Source organism: Phoca vitulina, unplaced genomic scaffold, assembly GCF_004348235.1.
Source record: "Phoca vitulina isolate PV1807 unplaced genomic scaffold, GSC_HSeal_1.0 scaffold23, whole genome shotgun sequence".
Lineage (NCBI taxonomy): Eukaryota > Metazoa > Chordata > Mammalia > Carnivora > Phocidae > Phoca > Phoca vitulina.
In genome coordinates, this window is record NW_022589726.1 from 20221588 (window position 1) to 20242389 (window position 20802).

A 20802-nucleotide genomic window follows, 5' to 3' on the forward strand; every position below is an offset into this window, starting at 1 on the left:
GTGGCTGAGTCAGTTAAGCATCTGCCTTCAGTTCAGGATCCTGGTATGGAGCCCCTCAATGGGCTCCCTGCTCAGTGGGGAGTCTGCTTCTCCCTCTCCCTCTGCCCCTCCCCCCACTTGTGCACAGGGTCTCTTTCTCTCTCTCTCTCTCAAATAAATGAACAGAATCTTATAAAAAAAAAAAGCACTGAATGCTGATTTAACAACAAAAGTAACATATTAAGGATATAGCCCACAATTAAGTATGAGGTGGGAAATGTGAAAGTAAAGGGGAAAAGAGAGTATGTGGTGTCCATGTGGTTGAGGGAGGAATATGTAAGAGAGAAAGATTCTAATATTTTCTAGTAGGAAATAAATAATGCTTCAAATTGAAAAAAAAAAGTCCAGAAATAGTGGTAAAAATGGGGGTGCCTGGGTGGCTCAGTCGTTAAGCGTCTGCCTTCGGCTCAGGTCATGATTCCAGAGTCCTGGGATCGAGCCCTGCATTGGGCCCTGCTCCGCGGGAAGCCTGGTTCTCCCTCTCCCACTCCCCCTGCTTGTGTTCCCTCTCTCGCTGTGTCTCTCTGTCAAATAAATAAATAAAATCTTAAAAAAAAAAAAGTGGTAAAAATGTTACCTAGAAACACAGAGGTAAATGCCAGAAGGAACAGTTAAAGGAGTTGAAAGAATCCATCTCTAGGGAAGAAGACACTGCCCATTTTTGTTGTTGTTACAAACCCTGTAGTCCCATTTGACTATTTAAAATAGATTCATTAATTTCATTTAAAAATAAAACTTAAATAAAGAGAAATGTCAAATCTCAGATGAGAACCAAAATACTCTACACAGTCTCTTGGAGTTGTAGCACGTCTAAACTAAAAGATTTATTGAGGGTGGAGACAAGCTGCCAGGATCATCACTCTCCAATCTGTACAGTAATCTGTTTCTTTCATTACCCAACACTTTCATCTTCACAGACGTTTACTGAAAGAGATACTGGAAATTCTAAATGTCCTTTCTGTTCAGTTCCACAAATATTTCTAGAATGTCTACTACATGCCAGGCCCTAATGCTAGAAACTGGAGACATGAAGAATAAAAATAATAATGAAAAAAGAATTTTCCTGATTTCAAAGACCTTAAGAGTCTAGTAGGAGAGTAAGACACATAAATAAACCATAATCAATGGGACAAAGAGAACTTTTTAAAAATGCAGCTCAGATAATGGGAATGGGAACTGTTTTTGAGAGGGCTGATCAAGGAAGGCTTCTCTGTGGAAGTCCTAGTTGAGCAAACCCCTAGTGGAGTGAGGGAACAAGTCAGGGCGGAGGAGGGGGGGAAGGGGGGTGGGTGGGTATGTCCCAGGCAGACTCATCAGCCTTGTCCAGTGTTGTCTCCTAGTGTCTCAATAGTACTTGGAACCCTGGATGCACTTAGTAAATATGTGGTGTCCGAAGATTTTCTCAGTAACCCTTGTATCATTAGAATAAACTCTTTCCTTAAAAATAGCTGAAATATCAGTTACTTGTATCCAAAGTATCTTAACTTAAAGATGAGACCTGGGATCAGCAGAGGGAAATTGCCTCCCTACATAAAACCTTTGGTTTTTCTACAACTCTAAGAGTGGGCAAGAACGACTAATTTATAGAGAGGTAAGAACACATGCGGTTTGAAATTTCAATTCTTTGGACCATGCCAAAAGAGAGTTAATTTCTGGCCCCTTCCTCCTGAACATCTTGGCAACTGAGGTGTGTGAGAAGCTCTATATCCAGGCCCTAGTAGTTTCCATACTGAAAGATGTGCTACAAGCCATTCCTTTCAAAGAGGCCATGGCTCAGAATGAGTAGGAGATGTGAACATACCAAAGCTTCATTTCTCCCATGACTCTCAATATGTGAGCTTCTTGAGTCCCTGAGTATGATTTTAACCTTTATCAAGATGCGTATTTTTCACACATCATGGTTCTTCATTTACCAGATAAAAATCTGGTTTGGCTGTAAAGATTACTTAATTAAATAAATAAAAATCCTTAAAAAAAAAAATCACTGAATTTTTAGATAAGCATGTGCACATAACTGTTCTAGTAATACAATGCTGCAAGCAGTATTAATTTTTTTATTTCAAAAGAGATTAGTGAAAAATGCCACTTATTTTTTTTTAAAGATTTTATTTATTTGACAGAGAGAGACAGTGAGAGAGGGAACACAAGCAGGGGGAGTGGGAGAGGGAGAACCAGGCTCCCCGCTGAGCAGGGAGCCCAATGCAGGGCTTGATCTCAGGACCCTGGGATAAGGGCCCGAGCCGAAGGCAGACGCTTAACGACTGAGCCACCCAGACACCCCGAAAAATGCCACTTTTAAACACTACCACCTTCACAGTGAAGCTTCTCGCCATTAAAAGAATGAAATCCCATAAAGTAAGAGAAAGAGCTCAGAAGTTATCCTTCCAAAAGGAAGATTTAGAAAATTCTTACCAATCGCTTCTCGGCCTTTTGGCTAAGATCAAGTGTAGAAAATTCTTACCAAAAGCATTAAAATGACTTTTATCTCATTTAATTCTATATCAGACATTAATATAATTTAGTAAGTTTAAAACTTGCATTCCAATGTCCTTAAAAAAAAAATCACACTAAATGGTTTCTTCAAAATCTACAGAGATATACTGGGTAAATACTCTAAGGGGTAATCTCTTCCTTTGCTACAGAACCTATACCATATAGATTATCCAGCCCTACAACCAAGCCCATTTTGGTAAAGACATGAATAGATTCAAGATCAGAGGTAGGTAAAGTGATAAACACAAAGAGAGAGAACTCCCCACTAAGAAACCCTCACTAACATACGTAAATACTATAGGATGGACTTTAGAAAGAAGGAAATTAAACTGAGAGGAAGGACTGAGATGTATGAAGAAATAGGGAGCAAAGAATAGATATTAAGTACCATTAGCTATATAACAATAATTGATAATGGAGGGAGTATGTAAACAAGGTCATACTAAAATGTAAGATGGAGAGTAACATTAGTCGATATTGAAGCATTTTTAAAGTACTTGTATTGTTTGGGAGGAGAATTAAGATGTCTAATAACTCTAGACAGTTTAGATTGTTTAAAAAGCCTTAGGATAAAAAACACCACAGGGACAAAGACAGTTACTCATGATAAAAGGAACAATTTACAAAGAAAGACATAGTAATTATTACTTCGTGTATACCTAGTAACATCACTTTTTTTAAAAGATTTTATTTATTCATTTGAGAGAGAGAGAGAGCATAAGAGAGCACAAGCCAGGGGGAGAGGCAGAGGGAGAGGGAGAAGTAGATGCCCTGCTGAACAGGGAGCCTGACTCAGGGCTGGATCCCAGGACCCCGAGACCATGACCTGAACTGAAGGCAGACGTTTAACCGACTGAGACACCCAGGCGCCCCAACATCACTTTTTTTTTTTTAACTTTGTAAACTTATTTATTTATATTTTATTGTATTTTTATCATTTTACTTTTTTCCTCACAATAAGTGTGCTCTTTAATCCATGTCCCTTATTTCTCCCATCCCCCCATCCACCACCCCGTTGGTAACCATCAGTTTGTTCTCTATAGTTCAAAGCCTGTTTCTTGCTTTGTGTGTGTCTTTTTTTTTTCCTTTGCTCATTTGTTTTGTTTCTTAAATTCCACACGAGTGAGATCATATGGTATTTGTCTTTCTCAGACTTATTTCACTTAGCATTATACTCTCTAGCTCCATCCATGGTGTTGCAAATGGCAAGTTTTCATTCTTTTTATGGCTGAATAATATTCCTTTGTACATATATATACACCACCTCCTCTTTATCCATTCATCTATCGCTTGACACTTGGGCTGCTTCCATAGTTTGGCTATTGTAAATAATGCTGCAATAAACATAGGGGTGTATGTATCCCTTTGAATTAGTATTTTTGTATATTTTGGGTAAATACCCAGTAGTGTGATTCCTGGATCCTAGGGTAGTTCTATTTTTAGTTTTTTTGAGGAAACTCCATACTGTTGTCCACAATGGCTGCACCAATCTGCATTCCTACAAACAATGCAAGAGGGTTCCCCTTTCTCCACATCCTCTCTAACACCTGTTGTTTCCTGTGTATTTGATTTTAGCCATTCTGACAGGTGTGAGGTGATAGCTCACTGTAGTTTTGATTTGAATTTCCCTGATGATGGGTGATGTTGAGCATCTTTTCATGTGTCTGCTGGCCAGGTGGATGTCTTCTTTAAAAATGTGTTCATGCCTTCTGCCCATTTTTAATTGGATTATTTGGCTTTTGGGGATTGAGTTGTAGCAGTTCTTTATATATTTTGGATACTAAACCTTTATCAGATATGTCATTTGCAAATATCTTTCTCCCATTCAGTAGGTTACCTTTTAGTTTTTTTTTTTTTTTAGAATTTTTTTTTTTTTAATTTATTCATTTGAGACAGAGAGATACAGAGAAAGAGAGAGAGTAGGAGCAGTGGGGAGAGGCAGAGGGAGAGGGAGAAGCAGACTCCCCGCTGAGCAGGGAGCCTGATGCGGGGCTCGATCCCAGGACCTGGAGATCATGACCTGAGCCGAAGGCAGACGCTTAACGACTGAGCCACCCAGGCGCCCCGGTTACCTTTTAGTTTTGTTGACTGTTTCCTTCACTGTGCAAAAACTTTTTATTTTGATATAGTCCCAACAGTTTATTTTTGCTTTTATTTTCCTTGCCTCAGGAGACATATCCAGAAAATATCCATACTGCTATGGCCAATGTCAGAGAGATTACTGTCTATGCTCTCTTCAAGGATTTTTATGGTTTCAGCTCCCATTTAAGGTCTTTAATCCATTTTGAATTTATTTTTATGTATGGTGAAAGAAAGTGGTCCAATTTCATTCTTTTGCATGTTGCTGTCCAGTTTTCCCAACACCACTGTTGAAGAGACTTTTTCCAAAGAAGACTTGTTCAAATTGTATTTTCAGTTCTCGCGTGTTGAAGATTAATTGACCATATAATTGTGGGTTTATTTCTGGGTTTTCTGTTCTATTCCTTTGATCTATGTGTCTATTTTTATGCCAGTACCTACTGTCCTAATTACTACCGCTTTGTAATATAACTTAAAATCTGAACTGTGATACTTCCACAGTTTTTCTTTTTCGAGACTGCTTTGGCTACTCAAGGTCTTTTGTGGTTCCATACAAATTTTACGATTCTTTTCTAGTGCTGTGAAAAATGCTGTTGGTATTTTAAATAGGGATTGCATTAAATCTGTAGATTCTTTAACAAAATTTTTTCTTCCAGCCCATGAGCATAGAATATCTTTCCATTTCTTTATATCATCTTGAATTTCTTTCATCAGTGTTTTATAGTTTTCAGAGTACAGGTCTTTTACTTCTTTGGTTAAGTTTATTCCTAGATATTTTATTAGTTTTAGTGCAATTATAAATGGGATTATTTTCCTAATTTCACTTTCTGCTGCTCCATTATTAGTGTATAGAAATGTAACAGATTTGTATACATTGTATACATTGATTTTGTATCCTACTCCTTTATCAGTTCTAATAGTTTTTTGGCAGAGTCTTGAGGGTTTTCTATATATAGTATCATGTCATCTGTGAGCAGTGAGAGTTTTACTTCTTCCTAACCAAATTAGATTCCTTTTATTTCTTTATGTTGTCCAATTGCTGTGGCTAGGACTTCCAGTATTAAGTTGACTAAAAGTGGTGAGAGTGGACATCCTTGTCTTGTTCCTAGTAATATCACTTTAAAACATATAAAGCAAAACTTGACAGAACTACAAGGAAAACTGATAAACACATGGTCATGGTACAGATTTTTTTAATACATTTCTATCAGAAATGATAGATCAAATAATCAAAAAGTTACTAAGATCAGAAAAGATCTGAAAAACACAATTAACTACTTTGAATTAATGGGCCAAAACCATCCATTCAACAAATAAAACACAAATAGATGAGTTACAGAAATTTACCAAATACTAGGCACGTCTTAACAAATAACAAAGACTTGATTTTATACGGGCATGTTTTCTGACCACAGTGAAATTAAGAAGGCAGAAGAAAATCTAAGCACCCAACTCAGGAAATTTAGAAAGAATACAAAAGAGTAAACAAAGAGTTTAAGGAAGGAAATACATGTAGAAACTGAAAATAATAAACCAGAAAGTAAAGACATACTTAAAAAGGTTCAACAAATGGGGCGCCTGGGTGGCGCAGTCGGTTGGGCTTCGGACACTGGTTTCAGCTCAGGCCGTGATCTCAGGATCATCAATCAAGCCCCACATCAAGCCCCACATCAAGCCCCGCATCCGGCTCCACACTGAGTGCAGAGTCTGCTTGAGACTCTCCCTCCCTCTCACTCTGCCCCTCCCCTTCCTATGCTCTCTCTCCATCAAAGAAAGAAATAAATCTTCAAAAAAAAAAAAAAAAGTTCAACAAAATCAAAAGCTTATTCTTTGATAAGACAAACTTCTGGGAAGACTCATCAAGAGAAAAAAGAGATACAAGTAGACAATGTAAACAAGCAGAGGCTTTAAAAATAAAGAGAACATTGCAAATAACTTAGTAAATCTGAAAATGTATACAAAACAGATTTCCTAGAAAAAAATTAAACTTGCCAAAAATGAAGAAACAGAAAACTGATAAAACTTGGTGACAGAAAAGAGATGGGCAATGAAGGACATGCAAAGGATGATTTTTAAGTCTCTAACTTGTTGGGTTTTCAGACGTGGGTTCAATTTACTCAGAAAGAGAAAACTAGAAGAAAAGCACAAGAGCAGGTTGGATGTCACTGTAGTTGGATTTTGTTTTTTTGTTTTGCATGTGTGCATGTTGGTAGTGGTGGTAGGGATGGTCTATGGATATGTTGAAAAGGAGGCTCCTTAAAGTTATATAAAGAGAAATGTTAAGTATGCAGTTGGATCTATGGGTCAGGAGCTTAGGACAGATTTGAGGTGAAGATGATAATATTTTGGAGTCACCTGTATTTAAATGATAATTAAAGCCACAGGTATGACTGAAATGCTGTAGGGCGATAGAGCATTGGTTCTCAAAGTGTGGTGTCTGGATCAACAACCTCAACATCACCTCAACAGAAATGCAAATTCCCAGGCCCCACCCTGGACTTCTTGAATCAGAAACCCTGAGAATGGGGTCCTTCAATTTGTATACTGACAAGCCCTCCAGTGACTGTGATGCAGGCTGCAATCTGTGAGTTACTGCTAGACAGTGAGACATCAAGAGGGCTCGGGGCCTTGCCTTGAGAACCTCCACATTTAACAGAGGAGAATGAGCCTGCGAGGATGACCAGGAGCAATAGAAAGAGGAGCGTAAGAAAATGAAGAGAGAGTTTCAAAAGGAGTGTTTCAAGAGGTAGAGTGACAACTTCTGTGCTGTCACTTAAAATAGTTCTAGAAGGGTCTGGAACGGGCTGAGAAGTGAGCAGGAGTTGAGAAAATAGAGACAGTAAGTACAGACAGCTCAGAGCAGTTTGATCATAAAGGGGAAGCAAAGAGGGTGAAGATGGAAGAGGCCGACAAGGGAGGATTTTTTTTAACAGAACAGTAACAAGCATGATGGACTGCTGTGGAAGAATCTGGCTCAGAGGGACAGAGTGAGTACACAAGAGACAGGAACTGACAGCAACAGCAATGGCACATTTAAGGGACGGGGCAGCTGTCTGCATCAGCAGGGGGAGCATCTTATTACTTACAATCTTTGGAATTGCTAGACAGGATAATAATAAAAACCAGACCAACTTTTTGTTGGCTTTATTATTGCCTTTTTTTTTTTTTTAAGATTTTATTTATTTATTTGACAGGGAGAGAGAGAGTGAGAGCGCACAAGCAGGGGGAGCAACAGAGGGAGAAGGATGTGCAGGCTCCCTACCGAGCAGGGAGCCCTATGCAGGGCTCCATCCCAGGACCCTGGGGATCATGACCTGAGCCGAAGACAGACGTTTAACAGACTGAGCCACCCAGGCGCCTCCTATTATTGCTTTTTAAATTGTTAACAGATACTGCACCCCTTATTGCCTATATCAGGGGCAGCCCACTTCCACTGCCCTGTCCTTGGTGTCACTGGATGATAATATAAAGTTTCTGAAAACGGAAGAGGGAATGGGATCAAAGCACAAGTGGAATGACTGGCCTTGGATAAGGGGAACAGATTACCTTTTAACCAGAAGGAAGGAGGTAAACATGATGGGCACAGATGTGGCAAGTCTGCAGTTTGGTAGTAGGAAGCTGAAGGAGCTACCCTCAAATGGCTCCTATTTTCCCCATGAGGTCATCTGCAAGACCCTTCCTACTGTGACAAGGCTATGTTCCATTCTCTTGGCCTACTGCAATTAAATGTCTGATTCGTACTCACTGAACAAACTTCCATGTGTGATTTGGCTCCCCCTGTAGGCCTACCCATGGGGCAAGAATGTGCTGATCACACAGATTTGAGTATGTCTCAGTGGTTTCTCACAGTAAACTGATAAACTGTTATATTTTTTTAAAGATTTTATTTATTTGGGTGCCTGGGAGGCTCAGTCGATTAAGCACCTGCCTTCGGCTCAGGTCACGATCCCAGGGGCCTGGGATGGAGTCCCGCATCGGGCTCCCTGCTCAGCAGGGAGTCTGCTTTTCCTTCTCCCTCTGCCCTTCCTCTCCTCTCATGCTCTCTCTTTCACAAATAAATAAAATCTTGAAAAAAAGATTTTATTTATTTATTTGAGAGAGACAGAGAGAAAGAGCAGGAGTATGGAGGAGGTACAGAGGGAGAGGGAAAAACAGACTACCTGCTGAGCAGGGAGCCAAATGCGGGACTTGATCCCAGGATCCAGGGACCGTGACCTGAACCGAAGGCAGAAGATGCTTAACCTGACTGAGCCACCCAGGCGCCCTGATAAACTGATTTTTGGAACATGATTTGGCTTCTATGTAGCCTGGCTACAGATAATAGATCACAGTCCTTTTTTATATTGAGTCCTATTTCTTGGTCCTATTTCTTATTGAGTTATTGTCTTGGGATCCAATTGCCTTTTTTTTTTTTTAAGATTTTATTCATTTATTTGACACAGAGAGATAAAGCACAAGTAGGCAGAGCCACAGGCAGAGAGAGAGAGGGAGAAGCAGGCTCTCCACTGAGCAGGAAGCCAGACGTGGGGCTTGATCCCAGGACCCGAGGATCATGACCTGAGCCAAAGGCAGCCGCTTAACCAACTGAGCCACCCAAGGCGCCCCCAGATCCGATTGCTTTTGCACAAAGTCACTAAAGTAAATCTCTGACCCTACAGAGATATGGGCCAGATCCACATTTAAGCAGCCAGAGTACCCCTCTTCTCTGTCATGCCTTGCTCAGCAAATGCTGGCTTTTCATTAGCTGTCACTGGCCCAATTTCTACCTCTTCTTTCTCCATTCCTTTTGACATCTGTCTGTTCATTAAGATATTTTAAATTGGCTGTCACTGCACTGACCTACTAGTTTTTGTAGGGAGGAATTTCCAAGAATAATATAGGAAATAAAACAAGGACCTCAGTGAAATATACTGATATGTCACCATTATTCATTTTCTTATTCTATTATTCATTCAGTATTTACAGACCATATACCCTGTGCAAGGCTTAATATTAGAACTATGGGGAATACAAAGTCCTCAAGGTATTTATAATTCAGAAATAAAAGCAATTAGCTCCACAAAGAACAGGCTTGAGGAAATGGGACTTTGATTGCAAGGGAGAAATTAGAAATAAAAATTCCTTATGTAAAAGTGATTAAAGCAGGGTGCCTGGGTGGCTCAGTTGGTTAAGCGACTGCCTTCGGCTCAGGTCATGATCCTGGAGTCCCAGGATCGAGTCCCGCATCAGGCTCCCTGCTCGGCAGGGAGTCTGCTTCTCCCTCTGACCCTCCTCCCTCTCATGCTCTCTGTCTCTCATTCTCTCTCTCTCAAATAAATAAATAAAATCTTTAAAAAAAAAAAAAGTGATTAAAGCAGAAATAGGCTATCAAAGGAAATCCTCAAATCTGAGTAACTTTAAAAAAATATGATGACTTAGAGACAGACAGCCTTGCCCACAGGCAAAGGTTACAGCAAGCCCTCTGGAATTAAGCACACAATGACTCAGGACTTTCTGACATATAAAGAACCCCCCAGTCTCTTTGCAGAAGGAATAAGGGAATCAACAGAAAAGTTTATTAGGGTTCTTACCCCCAAGTCCTCAGGTACTACAATCCTTGAGTTGCCTTGTAATACTTCTCACTTCTTATCTTTGCTGCCCTTGCTCCTCTCCACCACAGTTTGTGCTCAGGCATAAATAAGATACAGTTTTTCCATGACCTGGAATTTTCTGCCATTGAATCACGTCAGCTATGCACATACACGCTACCACCCAAGCTCTGTGTAAATGATTTGATGACTTAGGTATTTTAAAAGTGCCTAGCACACAGCAGATGCTCAATTAAGATTCATTTCCTCCTTTCTTTCCTTCCGTTTTTCTCTCTCCCCTGGTGAGGAAGGGAGGGAAAAAACAGGAACCAACAAGACAGATCTTCTGTAAGATAGCATTCTTTGGGGTAAAAATACAGAAAAGGTTTAAACCACTTCTCATTGCCTACCTTGTGTCTGCGGGATGTAGGGAGACAGGAGTTTTGACCTTTTCTTTTCGTATCCCTTCTGTGTGATGTCCCCTAAAATAGCAAGAAACAGAAATAGGTTATGCATTATTCTTACTCTGTGGTTGTTCACTGTAAAAATAAAATTAATTACAGAGTGTTATAGAATTACCACATAGAGAGTAGGGGGAAAAAATGTATAGTTCCTTGCCAAGGATTTTGCTATGTGTGATTTCCCACAGTCTTGGAGCTGACTTCTTGTGGAAAATTGTAGGGCTTGTCTCCACACCAATCTAGCAGAGCAATATGCTGCATACCATGTCAGAGATTCCCGAGTTTCTAGGCACCCCTCGTTTCCCTGGTATTTAGGATAGACCAAAATGGAATGCTGCAAGGCTGGCAGACAATGATCTCTCCAAAGTTTCAGTTTGACCACATGAATGCAACTGATCCAGGAGGTACTCAACTATATTGCTATATGGAACCACGTAAAATCAGAAGTCTAGTTCAGGGGAGAAGTCGAGGTTCAGGCACTGGGATGGGATACCTGAAAGGCCTTTCTGCATCCTAGTACCTATGCTTGAACCAGGGCTGTAATTCCCATATTTTCTCCCCTTGGTTCACTGGTTTGTATTATTTATGTACCTGGATGTCTTTTTCACAAGGTTAAACAAAAGCATACACAAAGGACAAAAAGTACACATGCAACAAATGCAATAAGAATAAACTGATTAACAGAGGAAAAAATGTGTAGTGGAAGTGCCAAGAACTACACTAGGTACTAAAGAAAAGGTAGCAAATGAATGGGTCGAGAGCAGGGTGAAAAGGAACAGGAAACGCAGGAGAACAAAAGTTCATTCAAGGGAGAATGAGTAACTCAAAGCTGGGGGAATAAATATATATTGTGAGTTGACATGGTAAAGCATTGTTTTCTAAAAAAAGAATCTTTTTTTTAATTCAGAGAAAACTTTATTTTAAAGTCAAAATTTAGCATAAAAAATAATTTATATACTAAAATTTACAAGAGAGACTTGCAACCAAGGGTGGTGATTGTCAGTTGCTGTTAGCCTCAGCACGGGACTGATGGAGTAGACGGTGGGGAGGTAGCAGAGCTCACTGAGGGCTTAAGCAGGGAAGTGACACTCGCAGACTGTGGAGTTCAGCAAGTTAGTTCACTCTTCCTGAGGAGAATGGGACCAAGGGTAGAGGCCAGAGAGACTACCTGTTACCCCAGTGCTACCACAGTGATCTGGGCAAGTTAGTAGTAGCCTAAATTAAAGACAGTGGTAGAAGGGATAAGAAGAAGTGAACGGATTAAGAGAGACATTTGGGAGAAACACTGGACAGGATCTGGTGACTGGATGGATATGGGTGAGAAGGTTTCTGGCAGATGGTGGTGCTATTCCGTGACAGAGAAATATAGTAAGAAGTGCAAGTTTGGTGGGTTGAAGAAGTTGAGTTTAGGAAAGGCCCAAGAGATACATGTGGATCTCGAACTCAAGAAAGAGAGATAATTTTGTGGGGCGCCTGGGTGGCTCAGTCGTTGGGCGTCTGCCTACAGCTCAGGTCATGATCCCAGGGTCCTGGGATCGAGCCCCGTATCGGGTTCCCCACTCCGCGGGAAGCCTACTTCTCCCTCTCCCACTCCCCCTGCTTGTGTTCCCTCTCTCGCTGTCTCTCTCTGTCAAATAAATAAATAAATAATCTAAAAAATAAATAAATAAATAAAGGCTATTTAAAAAAAAGAGAGATCCGGGCGCCTGGGTGGCTCAGTTGGTTAAGCAACTGCCTTCGGCTCAGGTCATGGTCCTGGAGTCCCAGGATCGAGTCCCGCATCGGGCTCCCTGCTCAGCGGGGAGTCTGCTTCTCCCTCTGACCCTCCTCCCTCTCATGCTCTCTGTCTCTCGTTCTCTCTCTCTCAAATAAATAAATAAAATCTTTAAAAAAAAAATAAAAAAAATAAAAAAAAGAGAGATCATTTTGGAACCATGAGAATATAGCTGAAAAATAAACTTATACAATCTCTTTGAAGTAATTTGGCAATTTCTAGCAAAATTTTGATTCAGCAGCTGCATTTTTAGGAATTTATTCAATGATAATATTCACAATGGTGCACAAAATTCAAATAAGAATATTGCCTGACCTATTCTTTGTAATAAAAAAACTGGAAGGAGGAGCACCTGGGTGGTTCAGTCGTTAAGCGTCTGCCTTCAGCTCAGGTCATGATCCTGGAGTCCTGGGATCAAGCCCTGCATCAGGCTCCCTGCTCCGCGGGAAGCCTGCTTCTCCCTCTCCCACTCCCCCTGCTTGTGTTCCCTCTCTCGCTGTGTCTCTGTCAAATAAATAAAAAATAAAATCTAAAAAATAAAAAAAATTAAAAAACTGGAAGGAGTCTAGATATAGATTATAGACCATCTATATCAGTGGCTTTCAACTGGGAATGATTTTGTTCCCAACGGGACAACTGACAATGTCCGGAGATATTTTTGTCACAACTGGAAGAAGGGGTACTACTGGCATCTAAGGGATAGAGGCCAGGGATGCTGCTAAGTACCCTGCAATGCACAGGACAGTCATACAATGAAGAATTATCCAGTCCAAAATGTCAAAGTGTTAAGGATAAGAAACCCTGGTCTACATAATAATAGGTTGGTATTCCAAATGTATTGGCATCGGAAGATGTCTAAAATATATAAAGGGTAAAATGCAAGTTGCAGAACAGTAAGTATAACAGGATCTAATTTTGTAAAAAATAGAAATAGATACATTTCCATATATATAGAAAACAATCTGCAATATAATATATATACATTAAATTAATGTTTATCCTTTGGAAAATGGAATTATGAGGGGTTTCATTTGTTTTACATACTTTAACAGACTTTGATTTAAGAAAACAAGACTGGATGATTTGCATAATCTCAAAAATAAAGACTTCTTTCAACTAAGAATGAATGGTTCTATAGATATGTATTTGTAAATAATAAGATGGTCACTCTGTGTGTGTGTGTGTGTGTGTACACAGATACATATATATGTATATATACATATATAACAGGGAAAAAGGCAAGATACTGAACAGTTTACATAGTATATTCCATTTTTGGAATAACTATTTTTATATACACACGTATACATAGAGAAAATCTGGAGTTTTACACATCAAAATATTAACAGTGGTTAGCTATGGCTTGCAAGGTTATGGATTCGTTTTAGCTTCTTTTCCTTTTTGCTTGTCTGTATTTTCTCATTTTTCTACAATGAACATCCATTATTTCAAGAAACAATAAATAATTTAAAACTACAATCACAACTACTTACTAGACCGCACAAACTGAATCACAATGGCCCTTCATCTTTGCTTCTCTAGTGAAAGAAGAGAAACCTGCAGTGCATTTTTTGGAAAAAAAACCCAAATCTTGTCAAATTAGCAAACTGAAGAGTTTAGGTAATCTCCAGCATTACACACAACTAACCGAGATGTGGGAGCCTACCAAGGGAACCCCTCTTAAAAAAGAGGAAATCAAGTCTTTTATTGCAAAAGAAACAATGGAGCATTCTCCTGTCCCATTTCCCACTCACAAGCTTCCCTATTTCCACTGTACACATACATCCCACTCCCCGAAGGGCACAAAGACCACTTCTGCTGCCTCAGAACACATCTTTTAAAGTGAAAGGCCTTTTTAAGCTTTCTTCAGGGTTTAGAGTCTCAATTATTTACTGTCAGCAACTGATCGTGGGACAAACTGGTAGACCTAGTATCTTGGAAGTTAATCAACTAACCATCTCAGGTTTTGTAAAAAGTCAATCAATGGAGTCCAATTCAGCCATGACAATCAGCTCCATTAGATCCATAAATGAGCAAAGCCATTTAAGGAGACCTAGAAGATGAACTGCAATAAGAATGTGCGGACTCTGCTGACGAGCCTTTAAAATGCCCTCTCTTTTTTCTATGACCACAAGACCATGCTCAAAAGTCACCTTCTCTGTGACACCTGCCACCCCTCTTCGTCACTTCTCAGTACCCCTTCAACTCTGCATACGCTAGAACAGCATGTGACACATCACTGGTACTTTAATTATTTGTTTACACATCTGTGTCTCTACTAGACTGTGCACTTGAGGACAGGGATTGTGTTGCGTTCATCTCTGTAGCCCGCCCACAGCCTGGCACAATAGACACTTGCTGAATGAGTGACAGAATGAATTCGTAAGGTGGAGGCAGTGAGAGAAGAACAAATCAGAGACATGTGTACTTGGGTGGAAAACTGGAAACGGGAGAAAGAGAGGGCTTTACATTAGCAAGAGCTGAAAGGCCCAGGGAAAGAAATTCAGTGAACCAAGTTTACTGAAATTGGACAGCTAGACTTCAAAGGTGACCAGAAAAGCTGCACCTGGCCCGCTGAAGGGAGGAATATAGTCCATAAGATCACTGGGCATTAAAACCTATAGGAACTGCACCAGATATCGATGTATCCCTTAGCCAGAGGGCAAGACCAGACCGAAGGAATTCAGTCAGCCCGCCTAACTGAAGTTGTTATTCCACATCTCAGTCACTGTCCACCGACAGTCTGTGCTCTTATTCTCACCACTGCTAGTTAACCAGTGTTTGCTGCACTAAGGCAACATTTCCCAAACACCCAATTTTTGAGAATCACCTGAGGAACTTGTAAAAATACAAATTCCTGGGGCACCTGGGTGGCTCAATCAGTTAAGCAGCTGACTCTTGGTTTTGGTTCAGGTCATGATCTCTGGGTCCCGGGATGGAGCCCTGTGTTGGGCTCCCCGCTCAGCAGTGAGTCTGCTTTAGGATTCTCTCTCTCCCTCTTCCTCTCCCCCGTACTCTCTCTCTAAAAGAAATAGATAGGGGCGCCTGGGTGGCTCAGTCGTTGAGCGTCTGCCTTTGGCTCAGGTCATGATCCCAGGGTCCTGGGATTGAGCCCCTCATTGGGCTCCCTGCTCCGCGGGAAGCCTGCTTCTCCCTCTCCCACTCCCCCTGCTTGTGTTCCCTCTCTCGCTGTGCCTCTCTCTGTCAAATAAATAAAATACTTAAAAAAAAAAAAATCTCTAACATGTTTAAATAAATAAATAAATAAGAAAATCTTAAAAAAACAAAAAAATTCCCAGCCCCTAGCGTGAAGATTCTGATTCACTAAGTCTGGATTAAGCCCAGCTCCTGTATTTCTAACCAGTGCCTTCCAATGAGTCTTTAAAAATCAGGCAAGTTTGGATTGCCTGATAGAGAATCATGTCTGCAGTGTGCTGGGCAGTTCTGACTTAATGTGAGGAGGGGACAAGAGAAGAGGGGAAGAATGTTGTCTCAGTGGGGACACAGCCTCAAGGGAGAGCAGGAAGGGGGCTCACACTCAGTCACATCACAGGCATTCTTAGATTTTTTGCCATCTCTCATATAAAACAAAAAGGAGTGCCATAACTATACCTGTATAAAATTTGCATTAAAATGGCACAGATCTAAGTTAAACCTGTTGTTCAAGTTTTTTGAGAACTACACAAATAAAGAAAGGATTAGCCTTCCCCTCCCACTAGGGTAACGTATTTCTCTGCCCACGTACGCACTTAGGAGAGCAGCCACTTCCGGGGGTCTGCAGCCCCCAGCAGTGTGGAGGCACCCAGCCTGTGAGAAGATACAGGGATCCACATGACAGACTGCCCAGTCGCTAGGCAGTGCCACAATACTGAACAGCCAAAACCAGACAAATAGAAAGATCCATGTGTGAGGCGGAACCTAAAGGAAGTATGTTCCCGATTTCCCTCCTCGCCTACCCAGGGTCAATGAAAGCAGCTCGGCACAGGCAGCCAGGAATCATCTTTAAGCAGAGTGAAGAGGGGGCTGGGAAGAGGTGTGTGTGAGCCTGCTAGCCAACACAAGCCTCTCGGAGGTCAGCAGTGAGAGAGGACTAGTCCTACAAACTGGTCGGCCGTTTGAGTGTCTGTTTACACTGATGAGGTGGCATGATGCTGTGGCTAGCACTTAAAGAGTCTGTGCTAGAAAGAACTACGTCTGGAGCACAGCCTTGCCACTTCCTGGCTCGCTGCCTCTAGACAAGTTTTACTTAACCTCTTGATAAGTCTCAGTTTCCATGTCTGTAAAATGGGTAACAGTAATAGCTGTCTTGCTAAGTTTTTATGGTGATTGAGACTATTTGGAATGGGGTCTGGGCTCTAGAAAGTACCAATATCAACAAACTTTTAGTGAAAGCCTACTGAGGGCTACCCTACTGGCCAGGTGGGGGTTGGGGTGGGCAGCTGTGTCGCAGAGAGAGAAGAGGAAGGCAAACAACGTGGCTAATACTCCGTAACTGAGTGCTGTGGGAGGGAGGCACAGCAAATACAGTACGGGACCCACAGGAAGCACCGTGAGCTCTGCCTGGGTAGAGAAAGGAAAGCTTTACAGAGCAGGTGACATTGTGGCTGGGGTCTGGCCTTGCATTCTAATATCAGAAATAGGACATAAACTCCTAATGATGCAGTCACTCAGCGGTTTACTCATTTTCCTCTGCTGCTGACTGGCTCTGTGTGGATACGGCCATGTTTGAGGGTTCCTTTAGGATTTTACCTCCCAGAGAGAAGCAGAGCAACACTAAGTAATTTTCAGAGATGACCTTGTACGGCACCCTGAGCAATTAGGTGCTACCTAAACACAGGGCTTAGGAAATTCTGGAGGGTCACCAAATGGTATGTATGGATAATCTTGATGGACAGGGAGCAAGGATTACAGTTCCAGCCATAAACTCTTTCTGCTCCAATGGAAATAAAAAGGCATGTGCCACTGCAGCCCTGCCTTAAAGTCATACCGATTCAGTCAGGGGTGGCAACGGTTTGAGGGACTTTGGGATGTCACAAAAACATTTTTGAGCAATGAACAAATGACATGCAGAGTGTTAATAAAACAGTATCTATGTCTTTAAGAAGTTCCTGATCTGAACAAATAACTACAATAAAAGTGACAAGTGCTACACTAGAGATCGTGTACAAAATTCTAAGGGAATAAAAAAAAATAATGGTAATAAAAAATAATTACAATACTCCAAGAATAAGTAAGTACTTAACAGCTCATCGAGGGCTTACTATATATAACAGTCTCTGTTCCAAGAGCCTCACAACATCCCTTATAAGGTAATATTATTATCAGTCCCATTTTATAGGTGAGGCTACTGAGCGACAGAAAGTTTAAGCTACTTGTCAGTCATGCTTAGTAGGCGCTATGCTTAGGATCTGAACCCAGGCAGTCCTGGCTCCAGGACCCCTCCTCCTAAATACTACCCTATATTCATTTTTCAGAGAGAAGCTACAAATTTGGCCTCCAAAAGACTGGGAAGACATCACAGAAGTTGCTCTTGGGTTGGGTCCTGAAGGATGATGGTCAGGACTGTTCTCAAACCCATAGCTGTGGAAGAGAATAGCAGACCTGGAGCAACAGAAGGCTATAAAAGCTGTGAATTCAATCTCTGAAGAATAGACACTGTCCCTACTGCTGCTCCTCCAGGCCATGGGTGCTCCAGACACCTGAAGTTCAAGGCTGATATTTATCTCATGGGTCCACAATTTTACTTCTTTCTTAATTAAATGCCTCTATATAACACAACCAGCATTCCAACTTTCCAAAATATTCGGGTATTAATTCATCTGATTTGCCTAAAAATCCCCTTTAATAAACAGAAAAGACATCCTCTCTACTACAGGACAAGAAACTGAGATGTGAAAAGATAAACGGCTTGCTTAAAGACACACAGCGAGACTAGAATCTGGGTCTCCGGCCTTTTCTTACTGTTCTTTGTCCATTGTTTATTTGTAGGTGGCCCCCAAATCAGATGCAATAAAAGTATAAAACTAATCTATTGTTCATAAAATGAACAACATGAGATAAACAATTTTTCTGACTCACTCCAAAATATAGATGACTTTCCAGAAGGCATTAAAAATCCACCCCCACCCCCCAAGCAGGACCCTGCATGAATTGTCTCTTTAATTACCTTTTAAATGAGACAGCCAACTGTGGAAACTGGGTCCAACTGCAGTTAAAAAACAATCAGCAAAAAGTCATTATACTTCATTACTAAATATTCAGCTAACAGAGAATGTGGCCTTTCTTTTTTGTTAAGTAGTAATTAGGAGGGAAAGAAATGAGAAACTAAGAAGAAAAACTTCTAGAGTTACCATCTTCCAATATACCTCTATCTAGTAACTCCTATCCTCGACATGTAAATCTTAGACCAGGAAGGTGGTACATGTTGGTTATGGCTGGAGATGGGGAACTAGGACTGGGGTTATGGCCATTTACACATCAGAAATGTAAAGAGACACATATAGACGAAGAGCCAAAAATATAGCTGAGAATGTGAATGAAGTAGATCTTAGCAAAACTTAAAAAGGCAGAGGATTTGGATCCTATCCAGGAGATGCTGGCTAGAAGACCAAGAACAATTTTTATTATTAAATTTTATCATGTTCTCCTTACAACAATTCTATTCAATGAATTACATACATCAGCCACCCATCCTCCAAATATCCTCCTTCTAGACGTGATAAAGACTCACAACAAATATGAATTTTTTTTCTAAAAGCACTGTTTTTATTTACACAGAGTCCTAACCACTTCAGCTGCAGGAGGAGTGGGAGAGGTTCACAGTCACACAGAACAATGGCCTTACCCCTTAAACCAGCTACAGGGCATTTTGGCCTTTGTCTTTCCCTATTTTTCTTGCCATATCTGAACTAAAAGTGGCCAACAGGATTCTAAGGAATTAAAAACGTTGAATTATTTTTTAAAACTCCTTGTAGTTTCTTTCTACACACAGGTATAGAATTAATCCTATGTTGAGAGAAGAGCGAAAGCTACAATATTTTCAGAGTTTAGCCAGAAATAAATCTCTGTTAAAATACTTCAATCTGTTGAAAGAAGAATTTTTATTTTAATCTAATTTTTCTTTTGAAAACAAAAATCAGCCGTTCTAAAAGTTCAACTGGCAGCCTATAAAAGCTATAGTCTTCTTTTAACTCAAACTTGCTAATCTTACAAAAGATTTTCAAGGAAATTAACTTCAGGACATTCAAATTTCCACTCTCAGTAGATGTCCTCTCACCTCATTTAGGACAATAACTAGACATTTTCCACGTCAAGAACTTGAGAATAAGCCCAGGTTGCTTTCTTCCAAAACTCAAACCACAGAATAGTTTTGGCTGCACAGTTCTGTTTTCTAGGTCAAATAATATATGACTTCTTACAGATGGTATTTCACCTAAGGCATCAAGCAAGTTCAAACAAATAAAAAGCAACAGAGTAAAACGCTTGAAACACACTGAGAAATTGAACTCTCAGCCTGACTACATCAGCAGGCAGCTGGCTCAATTAATCCATCTAATGCAAAAGGTATGTTCATTTGTCCATTAGAAAAACTATGTCTGCAAATAAGAAATCTGCTATACAAATGACCTGGATGTCCAAAGAGAGCAGGAGGAATCCCGAGATGGTTCAGTCGGTAGGAAAAGCATGGGTTCTAGCATGAGGCAGGTCTGGGTTTGGACCCCGAGTCTGCCAATTTACTGGCTCCATGACAAGTTACTGAACAAGTCGGCCTCAGTTTCATAATAGGTGAAACTGGAATAACTCCTACCTTGAGTGCTTAAGAGGAGTCTTAAATGAGAGAATAAATGCAAAAGTCCCTGGCACACAGCACACATTCAACTAGTTTTAGTTGACACCACTCCAGCCCCAGCCCCACCCGTAAGTCCCAACAATAGCTTTAGCCTCAAAAGGGTTACCTAGAAAATTCGGGATTAGGTTTTCTTTAACAACAACAACAACAAAGAGGAGAGACTGGATGTCATGTCTAAAGACACATCAGGGTACTAGATCTTTAGCAATAAGAGCCAACAAAATTAGTTACTTTGGGTGCTAGTAGTCTAAAAGAAGGAAAACTGACATCAAAGAGGAGGTACAAATATCTAAACCAGAAATGAGCAGAGATTAGTTAAAATGAATATATGTAAATTTATGTAAATGAAATAGTGCCACTACGCACAGAACAGGATTCCATGCCTCTGACTATGGGTGTTGTGACAATATAGGGCTGCAAATGCCGAGGGAAAAAAAAATCCCAGAAAAAGTCAGGGAGTAAAAAAAGGTAGTATTTTTATAACTTCTCTACCTGACTTTTATCTTTATGTTTCCTCAGAAGTCAGGAAACTGTTCCTTT

The 20802-nt window shown here is 40.6% G+C and overlaps 1 protein-coding gene and 1 pseudogene across 4 annotated transcripts in view; one reads left to right on the top strand and one right to left on the bottom strand.

Annotated features, from left to right (window-relative positions):
• Nucleotides 1–20802, bottom strand: part of DIP2B (disco interacting protein 2 homolog B) — a 221428-nt gene that overhangs the window by 109890 nt on the left and 90736 nt on the right. For all 4 annotated transcript variants that reach the window (XM_032420670.1, XM_032420669.1, XM_032420668.1 and 1 more), the window contains exon 2: nt 10589–10660. In XM_032420670.1, the coding sequence (XP_032276561.1) occupies nt 10589–10660 (72 nt within the window). The remainder of the gene's footprint in view (nt 1–10588; nt 10661–20802) is intronic.
• LOC116642661 lies at nt 2454–2539 on the top strand (annotated as a pseudogene).